We start from the raw sequence: 15,946 nt of genomic DNA, 5'->3' as shown, positions 1-15,946 counted from the left end.
AAACTTATTGGAACTACGGGCGATTCTTCTTTGTCTTTTTCATTGGGAGTCCCGGCTTTGGTCCCGTCCTGTCCGCGTCCAGTCGGACAATGCCACGGCCGTGGCGTACATAAATCGCCAAGGCGGCACTCGCAGCTCAGCAGCCATGGACGAGGTGACAAAGATTCTCATCTGGGCGGAAAGCAAGGTTCCGGCCATTTCGGCGATCCACATTCCGGGGGTCTGCGACCTCTGGGGCATTCCAGACGTGGACCTCTTCGCGTCTCGGCACAATCGGAAGATCCTTCCTTTTGTGTCCAAGTCCCGGGACCCTCAGGCTCTAGCTGTGGACGCCCTAGTGATTCCTTGGGCGGGGTTTGCCCTACCCTACCTGTTCCCTCCCCTTCCGCTCCTTCCCAGTGCTCAAAGCAGAGGACGTTTCCGCCATTCTGGTAGCTCCAGATTGGCCCCGAAGGTCGTGGTATGCCGACGTAGTCAGGCTCCTGGACGACGCTCCGCTGCGCCTTCCGCTTCATCCGGACCTGCTCTCACAGGGTCTTCTTTGCCACCCCAATTTACAGTCACTACATTTGACGGCGTGGCGGTTGTGACCGCGGTTTTGAGGGCCCACGGGTTCTCTTCCCAAGTAATTCACACCATGCTCAGGGCTCGTAAGCGCTCCTCGGCAAAAATTTACCACCGTACTTGGCGGTCTTATTTTCGCTGGTCCTGTCTCCTGTGACTTTCTCAGTTCCCCGTCTTCTCTCCTTTTTGCAGTCGGGTTTGGAACTGGGGTTGTCTCTCAGTTCCCATAAGGGTCAGGTTTCGGCCTTTTCTTTTCCAGCGTCCTCTGGCTTCTAATTCTCATGTCCGGACCTTCCTTCAAGGAGTGGCGCATGCTGTCCCTCCTTACCGGTCATCCTTTCCCCCTTGGGACTTGAATCTGGTTCTGAGTTCTGTTGTAAAACCTCCAGCTGTTGTAAAACTACAACTCCCAAGCATGCACTGACAGTTTTGCAACAGCTGGAGGCACACTGGTTGGAAAACCTTCAGTTAGGTTCTGTTACCTAGCTCAGTATTTTCCAACCAGTGTGCCTCCAGTTGTTGCAAAACTACAACATGCACAACTACAGGGCATGTTGGGAGATATAGTTATACAACGGCTGGAGGTACGCAACTACAACTCCCAGCATGGCGAGACAGACGTTTGCTGTCCGTGCATGCTGGGAGTTGTAGTTTTACAAGATTTAGAGGGATACAGTTTAGAAACCACCGCACAGTGATCTCCAAACTGTGGCCCTCCAGATGTTGCAAAACTAATCCCAGCATGCCCAAACAGCAATAAGCTGTCTGGGCATGCTGGGAGTTGTAGTTTTGCAACATCTGGAGGGCTACAGTTTAGAGTCCACTGTATAGTGGTCTCAAACTGTAGCCCTCCAGATGTTGCTAGGCAACTTACCAGCTTCCGTAGTCTGCAGCAGGGTGCCAGCTGCACGTCATTGCCGCCCGCCGATCGTCGCCCGCTACCGCCGCCGATGGTAAGTGACCTCCGGCGCCGGTCACCGTCGGTGCTCCCATTCTGCATGCACTACTGTGGGTGGGCAGAACGGGGGAACCGAACTTTAACCCCCCCCGCCCTGATCTGCTATTGGGCAGTCGCTTCTGGCCGACCAATAGCAGTGATAGGAGGGGTGGCACCCATGCCACCTCACCCTTATCCCTTCAGGGGGATCGGGGGTGTCTTGGACAGCCTCGATCCCCCTTATTTTCCTGGTCACCGGACTTCCGTTTGACCCGGAATCGCCGCAGATCGCCAGTCTGAATTGACCGGCAATTTGCGGCGACATGGGGTGGTCTCAGGACCACCCTCGGCAATGTTCCGGGATGCCTGCTAAATTATTTCAGCAGGCATCCCGGTCCGGTCCCCGACGGCAACCGAAATTCCCACGGGCGTACCCATACGCCCTCAGTCCTTAAGGACTCTAAAACGGGGGCGTATGGATATGCCCTCAGTCCTTAAGGGGTTAAATTTAGTATACAAACCCCACATATTAACTTTTCCGACAAAATGAGAAACTATCAGATAAAGAAATAGATGGTTAGAAAAGAACACACAAACAGCAAAGCAACTTAACCACTCACTATTAATATGTAATGTGTGTAGAATTTTATTACATTTTTTTTATAATAGTGAAAAAATTAAATAAATAAAAAAAACTACAAAAAATTAAAAATAACTTTCCATAGTGACATTAACCCCTTAAGGACACATGACGTACTGGAACGTCATGTGTCCACTCCCGATCTATAACGCGGGGCCACGGCGTGGCCCCGCGTCATAGCGGTTCGGGCCCGGCCTCTAACAACGGCCGGGACCCGTGGCTAATAGCGCGCGGCATTGATCGCTGTGCCGCGCGCTATTAACCCTTTAGACGCGGCGTTCAAAGTTGAACGCCGCGTCTAAAGTGAAACCGAAAGCATGCCGGCTAGCTCAGTGGGCTGTTCGGGATAGCCGCGGTGAAATCGCGGCATCCCGAACAGCTGACAGGACAGCGGGAGGGCCCCTACCTGCCTCCTCGCTGTCCGATCGCCGAATGACTGCTCAGTGCCTGAGATCCAGGCATGAGCAGTCATGCGGCAGAATCATCGATCACTGGTTTCTTATGAGAAACCAGTGATCAATGTAAAAGATCAGTGTGTGCAGTGTTATAGGTCCCTATGGGACCTATAACACTGCAAAAAAAAAGTGCAAAAAAAAAGTGAATAAACATCATTTAACCCCTTCCCTATTAAAAGTTTGAATCACCCCCCTTTTCCCATAAAAGAAAAAACACAGTGTAAATAAAAATAAAAATAAACATAAATGGTATCGCCGCGTGCGGAAATGTCCGAATTATAAAAATATATCGTTAATTAAACCGCACGGTCAATGGCGTGCGCGCAAAAAAATTCCAAAGTCCAAAATAGTGCATTTTTGGTCACTTTTTATATCATGAAAAAATGAATAAAAAGCGATCAATAAGTCCTATCAATGCAAAAATGGTACCGTTAAAAACTTCAGATCACGGCGCAAAAAATGAGCCCTCATACCGCCCCATACACGGAAAAATAAAAAAGTTATAGGGGTCAGAAGATGACAATTTTAAACGTATTAATTTTCCTGCATGTAGTTATGATTTTTTCCAGAAGTCCGACAAAATCAAACCTATATAAGTAGGGTATCATTTTAATCGTATGGACCTACAGAATACATATCAGGTGTCATTTTTACCGAAAAATGTACTACGTAGAAACGGAAGCCCCCAAAAGTTACAAAACAGCGTTTTTTTTTAAATTTTGTCGCACAATGATTTTTTTTCCCGCTTCACCATAGATTTTTGGGCAAAATGACTGACGTCATTACAAAGTAGAATTGGTGGCGCAAAAAATAAGCCATCATATGGATTTTTAGGTGTAAATTTGAAAGAGTTATGATTTTTTAAAGGCAAGGAGCAAAAAACGAAAATGGAAAAACCTCCGGTCCTTAAGGGGTTAAAGAGTATTGGTCACCAAACTAAACTTTTAATATATTGTTCCTTATGTAATTATAAAACACTTTGCTATTTACTTGCTGTTGAAATTCTCAACCTTTATATGTTTTTAATGAGATTGAAAAAAATGGCCACTAGGTGGCACTGTTCTGCTCCCTCAGTTAGTTTGGTCTCCTCCCGGCCTGGCAGGAGTCCAGACTCAGGAAGTGTGTGCTGGGCATGGTGAGGCACAGCTCTCGCAGGCTTTAGTGACGTGCCTCCTGGGGAAGGCCCACTTTCTCCTGCCGGGAGCTCACACAATGAGCAAGGGGAAAGGTATGATTTTTTTATGGGCAGAAGGGGTGTTAGGAGTGGTTAGGGTATATAATCTGAGTTAGCTTAAAAAATATGGTTTGATGACAGGTACTCTTTACACCCTGTTCCAAATTATTATGCAAATTCTATTTGTCACAAAGCATAAATATTTAGTTTTTCAGTTTGACACAATGATGGCATTGTGTCTCTGGGCTTTTTTGATCAATGAAAACAATCTCGGTGCAGCAGGGTGCCAGCCGCACGTCACCTAGATTGCCAGGTGAGCCCAATTTAAGGAAAAACTACTAAAGGTGGGTGTTCCAAATTATTAAGCAGAGCACCATTTCAAGCAATATGGGGAAGAAAAAGGATCTCTCTGCTGCTGAAAAGAGAGAAATAGTTCAGTGTCTTGGACGAGGTATGAAAACATTAGATAGTTCACGAAAGCTTAAGCTTGATCATCGCACTATTAAGAGATTTGTGGCTGATTCAGAGCATAGATGGGTTTGTGCAGGTAAAGGCACATTGAGAAAGATTTCAGCCAGATCTATGCATCTAATCAAGAGAGCAGCTGCTACAATACCATTACATGGCAGCAAACAGATATTTGAAGCTGCTGGTTCCTCTGTAGTCCCACAGACATCAAGGTGTAGAGTCCTCCAGAGTCTTGCATTTGTGCATAAACCTTTTATTCGGCCACCACTAATCAATGTTCACAAGCAGAAACGGCTGCATTGGGCAGAAATATACATGAAGACTAATTTTCAAACAGTCCTATTCACTGATGAGTGCTGTGCAAACCTGGATGGTCCAGATGGATGGAGTAGTGGATGGTTGGTGGACTGTCACCCTGTTCCAACAAGGCTGCAACGTCAGCAAGGTGGTGGTGGAGTCAGGTTTTGGGCTGGAATCATGGGAAGAGAGCTGGTCGGCCCCTTTAGGGTCCCTGAAGGTGTAAAGATGACCTCTGCAAAGTATGTGGAGTTTCTGACTGAACACTTTCTTCCTTGGTACAGAAGGAAGAACTATGCTTACCGTAATAAAATCATCTTCATGCATGACAATGCACCTCATACTGCAAAGAATACCTCTGTGTCACTGGCTGCTATGGGGTTAAAAGGATAGAAAGTCATGGTGTGGCCTCCATCCTCTCCTGACCTCAATCCTATTGAGAACCTTTGGAGCATCCTTAAGCAAAAGTTCTATGAGGGTTGGAGGCAGTTTACATCCAAACAGCAGCTCAGGGAGGCTATTCTGACATCTTGCAAACAAATTCAAACAGAAACTATCCAAAAACTCACAAGTTCAATGGATACAAGACTTGTGAAGCTGCTATCAAATAAGGGGTCCTATGTTAAAATGTAACGTGACTGGTTAAAATTTTAAATGTTGTCAAAAGTTTTATCGAAATAGCTTTTGATTTCAGTAAATATGCTGCAGACACAACAAATGACAATTTTCATTTCTTTACAACCTATAAAGTGTTTTGAAACTTAGGCTGCGTTCACATCACGATTTCTCCATCCGACTTCAGTACACGATTTTATAATTTCAAATCGTATGAAATCGTATATAAAGTCGGATCCATTGACCTCCATAAAAAAATTGGATCCATTACACACATCCGATTTGATCCGCATCCGATTTCACACGATTTTTGTTTGGGTCTGAAATTGGGTTTGATAATGATTTCAGACCCGAACATAAGTCGTGTGAAATCGAATGCGGATCAAATCGGATGTGTGTAATGGATCCGATTTTTTAATGGATCCCACTTTATATACAATTTCATACGATTTTAAGTTATAAAATCGTGTACTTAAGTCGGATGGAGAAATCGCAATGTGAACGCAGCCTTACTGTGCGTAATAATTTGGAACAGTGCATTGTAAGTTTATGTTTAAAAAAAATACTGTTATCATTAGGTGGTTTGTTCAATAAAATTTGAATTGTTCTCTTAATTGTTGATAACATGAGAATTATGCTGACTGTTATTTACATAAATTATTTAGGTAAATAGAAAAATATAATTTGCATAATAATTTGGAACAGGGTGTAATTGTTTTGGGATGCTAAATGAAGGGAAAGGCTGTTTTTGTGATATTTTTGTCATGCATGCCATATTATCTAACAAGTGTCACATTACTAAATCATGTAGGAAAACATGATACAAAAAAAAGAAACATAAAATCCAAACCATACCCGGTTAGTAAATGAGGGACAATGAGTGAATAAAACAGGTCAAAATGAGTGTGCTCATTAGTCCTAGAAATAAAACATTTGACACCATGGATAAAAACAATAAAGATGCATAAGAGATTATATACAGTGAGAGGTGATGATATACAGTGAAACACCAACTAAAACGATGTCCACCATCTACATGAAAAAAAATTTGTATGAAAAAAACGAAACTATAAAGAGAAATGTCAATCCAAAACCCTTCTCACACCATTATTAGGCTAGGTTTTTGGAAAACTGCCACTGCAGTTTTTGGGCCAAAGCCAGAAATATATTCAAAAGGAATAGGACATATAAAGGAAGGACTTACACTTCTCCTCCCTTATGGATCCACTTCTGACTTTGACTCAAAAACTGCAGTGGCAGTTTTCCAAAAACTGCTAGAAAGAAACCCAAGTGGAAACTTAGCCTTATTGGGGTATACCAGGAATTTTTTTTTTTGACTATGCTACAAGGGCTGTAAAGTTAGTGTAGTTCATAACAGAGTGTCTGTACCTGTGTGTGACAGTTTTCTCACAATTCTTCTGTGATTTTCACCCCACTATTTATTTTTAACAGCATACAAAATGACTGTTGTCTCAGATTTTTCCCAGCTTGCAATGTGGCCGAAACCTGACTCACTAGTCAGCTGATGACAGGAAGCCTGTCTGCTTCAATGGGTGGAGGGATCGCTTGGTGGGAGAGAGATCAACTGCAACTAATGCAACAGCTGTAGGCACCCTGATTGAAAACAACTGGTCTTTTGTTTCAATGGGTGGGATGGCTGATGTGTGGGAGGGAGGAAAATGGAATTGTTGGATTTGTAGTCAAAAAAAGAAAAGTCAAACAGGAAATACAAGTTCACAAACAGCTAGCCACAGTGTTATGGTAATCTCACAGCATAGCCATTTAGCTCCAAGACAAGCGCAGATCCTTCCTAAGCATGTCCATTACTGTCTGCCAGGTACGTACTAAAATCACCTTATGGTGGATAACCCCTTTAATGTAGCCACAGACATCAAAGTAGTAAAACGCAATATACAAATTACTTTATAAATTATGTAACAATATGTACAACCAAATAATCAGCAAAAACAGTAATAACATGTACATGCAACACCAAATAAGCCACAATATTTATTAAAGGTAAACAAATATTAATAACTCACAAAAAAAAAACTAAGAATTGATCAGCACTCAGAAAATGTCCACCTGGATGACTAACCCCAAGATATTAAATACTGAGACATAAGTTCATAATGTATAAAAGAGGGAGCAGACTATGGTCACTGGGCAGACTTAAAGGGGTACTCTGGTGGAATTTTTTTTTTATCATCTGGTGCCAGAAAGTTAAACAGATATGTAAATTTATTCTATTAAAGAATCTTAATCCTTCCAGTACTTATCAGCTGCTATATACTACAGAGCAAGTTGAAATGTTATTTTCTTTCAGGAACTGCCCAGAGTAGAAGCAAATCCCCATAGCAAACATCTCCTGCTCTGGACAGTTCCTGACATGGACAGAGGTGTCAGCAGAGAGCCCTGTGGTCAGACAGAAAATAAATCCAAAAAGAAAATAATTTCCTGTGGAGCATACAGCGGCTGATAAGTACTGGAAGGATTAAGATTTTGTAATAGTATTAATGAACAAATCTGTATAACTTTTTGGCACCAGTTGATTTAAAAAAATTGTTTTTCCACCAGAGTACCCCTTTAATGGAAGACTCCAAAATCCATAGGTAAGTACCACCTGTTGTGATAAAAAAAAGGAGGTTTTGTTTGCCCATAGCCAACAATATGGTAAGCTATAAAGAGAATCTGACAGCTAGTTCACCCGCACTAAACCCAGTATTATGGCCTCTAATCTAATGTGTCAGTAGGTGACATGGCTTTTTTTTCCAAATGCAGATTTTCTTATTTGCATTGGAAAAAATCATGCCATATAAACTATGGCACAGATTCCCATTGCAGATAATAAGACTTGGTTTTGGAGCAAAATAAACTTGGATTGTGTCGTGTAAACATAGCCTTAGGGTGAATTCTCATGTTGCAGAAATTCCGTGTCAGAAACATCCGGCACAGAAATTCTGCTGTGTCCACATCGCAGCAGAATACCGGTGAAACGGGACTCTGCTGCTGCAGTAATTCCACATTGAAAATCCGACATGTGAACATAGCCTTTCCATGTGTCGTGTCCCAGTACAGAACATGGTTCTGTACGGTTCCTATAGTCCCCTCAAGTAGAGTCCCTCAAGTCCACAGGGCTCTCCTGCAGGATCCCCCTAGGTCATTATTATGGTTTCTATTGTACATTAATTATGTACGTTTATTTTAGGTATTTTACAGTGAATATAAGCTATGTGCAAAGGTTATTAGGATGTTTACACTGTATAGGACCTCTCTAAGGTCATGTGATATGTGATCACCTGATATACCCAGAGTTCCAGAGGCACAGGCAACCAGCTACCATTGGGCTTTAGTCCAGCCCCTGATATATAAAGGGCTGTAGTCTCCACGCTCTGGGTCTTGGTTCCTGGTCTTTGTTCTTGGATAGTAAAGCAAGCACAAGTCCAGTCCAGTACAGCTAGGCCAACACCTACAAGTCTGCAGCCACATCTAATCTGTAAGTCTCATCTATGTCTACAAGTCATGTCTCTACTGTCCCTACCAAAGTTATAACAGTAGCACAGTGGCCTGCATCATCACTACAAGTCCAAGCAAGCCTGAGAGGTTTCCTGTGTCCCGGTCGCCTCTGTGGAAGTTGGCTGTCTGTAAGAAACATTATACGGCCTTCTTCAGTAAAGTTCCAGTTGCATCAAAACCTGCTTTGGACCCTCATTTAATATATGCTGTTTCTGGGTTGGTTGTTGCCGGTGCCCTACACCATACAACTACATCTTGGCGTCACGAACATGACAAGGGATTATAATACCATCTGTACCTGGGCTATTACCACCTGCCCTACTACTACCTGCACTACACCACCACACATGTAACCGAATCCACAGCAAAATCTGCATATGTGTTAGAAGTGATATGTTATGAACTGGCTTCTCCATAGGATCTGGACTGGGCTGCAGGAGCAGCTCTGTATGCACAACGCAGACACTCCCAATAGGAATTCTTATCTAGAGTAAAGGAATGCAGGCTTGTTGTAACCCATCTGTCTCCTCCCTGCCTCCACCTCACAGCTCACTTCACAGTGTCTCCACCTTTCTCTGCGGCTTCCAAGTGACAGGAAACAGGTCTCAGGTAAAGAGAAACTTTGTAACTATTTATATGAAGAGAAAGCGCCTACATCTCCTCCATGCTGTGCCACTATGTGACATTTGTCATTAGCCCCATTGTTGACTATCTCCTGTGTCCTTCTCTTTCTGTCCTTCTCAGTATATTCCTGGCAGCGTGTCTCTGTCCTCCCTTTTCCTCCATCTCTGTCTTTTCACTAACCTCAGACTCAGTATACATTTAATGACCTTTCCCAATGAAGGAGATGGGGGAGGTGAGCGCAGGTGTAGTGTTCTGCGGTGGACATAGCTGTGCTCTTTCTCCTTCAGAGGATATTCAATATCAGAGTCCAGTAAAATTAAGCCAGATCAATCCCTTAACTTATATAAGCCAAAATGAGAACTAAATGTCTGCAATGATTCATATAGGAAGTGCGTCTAGCGATTGTTTGACTGTAAAAAAGAAAATATTTTAAGCAGGTTTTGTACAACCAAATGAATATATTTCCATTGGGTGGAACCCTGGAGCACTGATTCCACCACAATGACACAAACCCTAATAAAGACTTGCAAGACAAGCCCAATTCTATAAATGATTTGTTGGCGACTATTCCATCCCAGTAGTGGCCGTGCCTTTAATATATGTCCATGCATTTACTTCTTGCAATGTGCTACATTAGCAGCTAATGTCTCTGAAAATATTTCCACTAGATCACAGTGAAGGTTGTTTGTCCACACATGGCCATAGAGAGAATGTTGGTTGGGCAATGTGGGCATTGCCTTCTATTTTCCCATCGGAAGATAACATCCAACACAAGGCCTAAAGTATGCCACTCATAAGCATGTAGCAGGAAAAGTACTGGGAGCAATGTACAGTATATTGCACCAAAGTTGTTAAATTGGGCAAAAGAAAGTCCAGTTTACAAATCTTTGAAAAGAGCTTTGTTCTGAACCTTGTTTTTTTTTTACAAAATAATGGAATAGTTGGATGTGGGCTTAGTATTTCCTCTCCCTCAACTATAGATATGGTGTAGAGTCCTTTGTGAAGCCACTGGGCTTAAAAGTGGACTGTATAGAATCTGCAGTTAAAGGAGATCTTCGGCGAAGATCAGCTTCTTACCCTCTATCCTGTGGATAGGGGTTAAGTTAATCACAATCATGGGGGTCCAACCGCTGGGCCCCCTGCAATCATAGGGACCTGGCGCTCAGTGAGGAGCGTGCTGCAGCCCCACTCCATTCATTTCTATGGGAGTGCCGAAGAGTCTTGAGTACAGCTCTCAGGCATCATCTGCGCTCCCATAGAAATGAATGGAGCACATGCCGTCTACAGGTAGACGGCACCAGAGAGCACAAGGGTCCTGTCTTGGAGTTCGGACCAAACCGTAACAAGTATTTGTTTTCGTTTTTCTGCATGTATTAAATCAAATGCTAAAAAAGTGCAAACTACCAAATTTGTCTCCTCAATAAATGAAAGTACCATATATATGTATGGAAATGTGTTAGAGAATGTCGAATGCACTGGTGGGCGCCTTCGACCCTAAGAAAACAATAATCCAATACTGTAATTACACCGTACCTGCTGTAATGCAGGTCTGTAGTCAATATAATTTCCAATACATGATTATAATATTGCAACATAAATAGTTTACACTATTAAAAGTTTCCACAAGGCCCATGGAGGTAACAGTATAAAATAGAAAATGAAGATAAATAATAACAAGTAAAAAAATTATCATATAAAAAAGAGCAAAAAAATTTAGTTGTTGGTTGTCTCCTAATAGTTAGAGCTCATGTTAGTGATATAAATAATGATATGTTTGATTGCTTTGTAGAGGATACAGCCACTTGATGATATTTTCAATTGTATCTTATAAGTTCACACTGTATAAACTATTATCATTATTATTCCAATATGTCTTTTCCAAATTCTTATATCATTGCAGATTTTTATTGTACTTAAATAGTAATATAAGCAGAAATGGCACTGCAGACTCCTACTGCTGCAATGTCTGAGCTGAGTAATGTTCAAGACTGATGTTTACTTGATAGCTCTGTTGGTCCTTTACATCGCTGATTCCAGCATTTCTATGTAGGTAGTCAGCACTGTCACAGTCTAACATGGTTGCTGATAACATAAATAACACAGTATCCTGCTTATATCTGCCAAGTTTACTCTACAAGTCGCCAAATGGCACATACATGGCAGTTGATAGGACTTGTCAACACCTATAATGACAACTCTTTGGTTAGATAGCAGTATGCTGGTGCTATATAGGCTATACACATTTCGGAGCTACCATTAGCTCCTTTCTCAGTAGTAGAATAATGAAAAAGCTGAACAGTGCTGGCACAACTTTGCTGCTACTGTTTATTTTGGTCTAAATAAAGCTAAGTTTGGAAGTGAAGTGCCATAGCTCTACACACACGATCCCAACCCATTGTATAGGCATACATTGGCATATGTTGCCTATAGGATACTATAGAAAGACATACAGTATATGATATGTTTTTTGCAGTGTTCCTCAGCAGAATGTAACTTTCCAATACGGTTGAAAAAAGGCATGCGATGCATACTGGAGTGACAAAGGCTGAAAGCATACTCTTCTGGGCTCTGTCAGGTGAATGGAGCCCTATTAATGCATTTAATTAATATGGTGGGAGCTTCCCCAGCATAAAAGTAACAACAAATGGCTCAAACGCACAATGAAGCCCGAGCCTTACAATGAAAGCAGCAGAAATTACATCCATCAAACTGCAAAGAAAGGAGATTTTGTAGTAACATTCTCCCAGTGCACTTTATGTAATCTTTCTAGACTGACTCATGTCACTAGACAGGTAGTTGGATATATTTTATAATAAGCACTATATAGATTTTATATAGCATACCACTTTTGATATGATGACTGTGAGGCTTAGGACAACTAAGGTACATCTAAAATACCTCAAGACCCCCAGGTTTGTTCCATATTTCCAATGCAAGATTGAACATTGGCATACCAAGTGCGGTATTCAGTTGACATTAAAGTACAAACGGAGCACTCATCCAGGTGAAATCACTTCTTGCTTGGTTTATTGGGTTCGCGGTGGCATACAGGCAAGCATAACCTTAGGCCTGACGCAGTGCAGACGTGCCTTCTCCTCGGTCACCCCCCCATCCCCCCCCCCCCGCTGTGCCATCTGTCTTGCTTGCCTGTATGCCACAAACCCAATAAACCAAGCAAGAAGTGATTTCACCTGGGTGAGTGCTCCGTTTGTACTTTTCTTATTGCTAGTAGTGATTATAGACTTTGTTTCTGCACGTGAGCACCGCTCAGTCGGTTCACATGATTCCTGAGATGAAAATAGGAATGTTGTCTTCAGTATATGCATCACAGTAGTGGTGCCAGTGTCTCCTTCTTTGCTCATATAGTTGACATTAAAGCTTTACTCCAATGACAAACATCAATAAAATATTAGCCTTTCTCAAAAAAAAAAAAAAAAATTATAATATTATTAATTTTCTAAAGAGTAGACAATTGGGCAGATTTTGCCAAAGTGTGAAAACTTCTGACTGAAAATGTTTTTGGGCCTCACAAGACAATTTTTTGGGCCTCACAAGACAATTTCAAAAAGTTTTAATAAAGAGGATTCTAAAATGCGGTAGATTTTAAAATGGCATTATGCACAATTTTAGTGCAAAATATTGGTGTGTGTGCCACTGTGTCCAATTTGGCACCTTTTCTGCATGTCCGTTATAGTCTTAAACTGTCTTGATTAAAGTCAATTCTAATAAATCTTGCGGCCTAACCATGTCTGTAGTTGTTAACTATGAAGAGATACCTTGCACTGTGATCTTGATATATCGAAATAAGTAAACTACAATGGATAAATAAATGATAACTATATCAGCTACAAAACTTAACTCCACAAAGAACTTTCAATAACTTTTTTTTTTGTAGTTGTAAACTGGGTGTCATGGAGCCAGCAAAGAATATAGTGAAGATTGCGATCCAAATGATGGGCGCCTACCCTCAACTTATCGAGCTTAACCAGGTGACCTTGCATTTTCCTTACATATGTAACTAAGCTAGATGCTCCAGAATAAGAGTGAACTTCAGTCTAGCATACAAATCATATACTTCATTTACGGGTTGAAGAGAAGTGCCTACTAAACTTTGCTGCAACAGTTTATTTTGGAAGTGAAGTGTCATTGCCCTACACGCATAGATCCAAAGTGATATAAATTGGAAATATTAAAGGTTAAAAAAGGGATTTCGACAACATCTATTCCCTAATTTTATTTAAAGGAAAACTGTCACATGTTTTCTCCCGCACTATCCACAGGTACTGGTGGATAGTGCAGGAGACGCTGATTCCAACGAGTCCTACCTTACCTGGATCTGCCTGGCCATTCGACCGCAATTGTAGTTTTATTCTATGTTTATATCTTGCTGTAACTGGCACGGGTGGGGCTTCTGCAGGTTAACTGGCGCTGACGTCAGCCCTGCTTATGAACATTCATCCCCCCCTCCCTCCAGTTCTCCCTCTCTTCGCCACTCCTAACTGGAGGGAGGGGGATGAATATTCATAAGCAGCACTGACGTCAGTGCCAGTTAACCTGCAGAAGCCCCGCCCATGCCAGTTACAGCAAGATATACACATAGAATAAAACTACAATTGCGGACGAACGGCCAGGCGGATCCGGGCAAGGTAGGGCTCATTGGAATCAGCGTCTCCCGCACAATCCATCAGTACCTGTGCATAGTGCGGGAGAAAACATGTGACAGTTTTCCTTTAACATAATTATATAAATGTAATAGAGAACCATCATATACGTGCCTTATGCCACTACAGTAAAAAAAAAAAAAAAGCCAAACCTATGAGGTTATAATGAATTTGTTCATCTTAAAGGGGTTATCCAGCAGGAAAAGGGTTTTTTTTTCACAACTTTGCACGTTATGAGAAAAACAAACCTTTACTTACCTCCATTGTTCCAGTGGTTTTTGCGCTTAGCTAATCACTGGCCACTGCGATGTCCCCACCATACACACACGGCCAGAGATTGGCAGTGTGCCACTCTGGGCCCTGACATCACTCTGGGCATAAGCGTCACAGTTTGAGGATCGCAGCCGAGACTGGCGCAGTACACTGGAGGCACTGAGGAAAGGCTGGAGGTAAGTACAGTTCTGTTTTTCTTTATAACATGCGCAATTGCCAAAGTTGTTTAAACTCTGTCCCGTCCCCCCCCTTCTGCCAGATAACCCTTTTAAGGTGGCATATACACTTTCAGTAGCTGTCAAAAAATATTTGTTTGGTCAACAGCTATCTCTTCTGACCTCCTCATACTTATGAACGTTAAAGGGGTACACCGCTGGAAAACATATATATATATATTTTTTTTAATCATCTGATGGCGGAAAGTTAAACAGTTCTGTCTACGTTTTGAGGTCCGGTCAGAAAACCGGATATGGGTCAAAAAAGAGCCGACCTGAGTAAAACGGTGACTCCGGTCAGCTCAATAAAGTCAATTGATTTCAGCGCTGGTCCGGCTGGGGTACGGTAGCGTACAGTTTTCCCCTCCCCCAGCCAGATCTGGCACCCGTACAGTGAAAACGTGGTGTGCATGCACCCTTATACAATGTAATGATAATATGTCAATGCTTCTTTCAGAGTAAACCTCTCTCAGCAGTCTTAAAGGACGTGTGTGACGCGTAAGTTGTATTTTGTGATAGTATTTCTGGGTGCACAATATTGTTGGTCGGCTAGAGGTCCATTTATGTACAGCGACTGACAATCAGTGATGGTGTGGGTTGGGTTGTGATCATTGTGTTATGTCTCACCTGTACGAGGTGATTTTTCTTCCTCATCTACACCAGCTACAAATTGTTGGCTAAGATTCTCTTAATCTTTTATGCACTTCTATACCTCTGCCTGTGTGGAAGGTTGTACTAATTTTCAAGACAGGGTTATCAAAGTATACACAAAAAATAGTACTTGAAAGGTAGATAGATGTCCATAGCTGAGAGTGCCAGAATTTACATCTTAGTGATCAGTGCTAGTGCCCCAGACCTGCCATCAACTACACTATTGTTAGAGACTTTTTCTCAATAATAATAGATCCATGGATTGTAGTCAACTATGGCCTACCCCGCCCCTGAATGGTTGCTGCTGCTTCCATTTGTATTCACTACTACAACAAGTCCATCTGTGAAATCTCTAGGTCCAACTAAAGAGGGTTTGGATGTGGCTTACAATGTTCCTTTGTTCTCTAGGTGGAATATCAGTAATTCTGAACAGTATGCTCTGCAATATGTGGATGGACGTCAAGCCTACATCACTGAACTGGTGTGTAATGGGCAGATGGGCAGGGCAATCTGTGGTCAAGTCTTACAGTCCACTGCAGTCATAGCTAGGGCTGGGCATTGGATTAAGTCCTGTAAAAATTGTTTTCTCCTCCTATCTTCACAGAACAGAATGGAAATAAAGAATGGCAGCATCCTAAAACTGACCACTTCTCCGGTAAGATGAAAGGCCACACACTGATTTGGAGATCTCATGACAAAAGTCAACCTTCTAGAGCTGACAGATCCTCTATACTACACCTCACAGGAGAGCTGACAGATCCTCTATACTACACCACACAGGAGAGCTGACAGGTCCTCTATACTACACCACACAGGAGAGCTGACAGATCCTCTACACTACACCACACAGGAGAGC

The 15,946-nt window shown here is 42.3% G+C and overlaps 1 protein-coding gene across 2 annotated transcripts in view; it reads left to right on the top strand.

Moving 5' to 3' along the window:
• Window positions 1-9,072: 9,072 nt before the first annotated feature.
• Window positions 9,073-15,946, top strand: part of ELMO3 (engulfment and cell motility 3) — a 54,504-nt gene continuing 47,630 nt past the window's right edge. The window contains exons 1-5 of one of the 2 annotated variants that reach the window (XR_008845059.1): window positions 9,073-9,275; window positions 13,186-13,279; window positions 14,897-14,937; window positions 15,499-15,571; window positions 15,695-15,745. Coding sequence is in view for 1 of the 2 variants with exons in the window: in XM_056525297.1 (XP_056381272.1) it covers window positions 13,202-13,279; window positions 14,897-14,937; window positions 15,499-15,571; window positions 15,695-15,745 (243 nt within the window). In the remaining variant the exon portion in view is untranslated. The remainder of the gene's footprint in view (window positions 9,276-13,185; window positions 13,280-14,896; window positions 14,938-15,498; window positions 15,572-15,694; window positions 15,746-15,946) is intronic. The other variant, XM_056525297.1, reaches the window with a different exon arrangement.

The sequence above is a fragment of the Hyla sarda genome, chromosome 6 (assembly GCF_029499605.1).
Source record: "Hyla sarda isolate aHylSar1 chromosome 6, aHylSar1.hap1, whole genome shotgun sequence".
Taxonomy (NCBI): Eukaryota; Metazoa; Chordata; class Amphibia; order Anura; family Hylidae; genus Hyla; species Hyla sarda.
The sequence above is the reverse complement of the archived record's forward strand: the minus strand, read 5'-3'. Positions and strand labels throughout refer to the sequence as shown.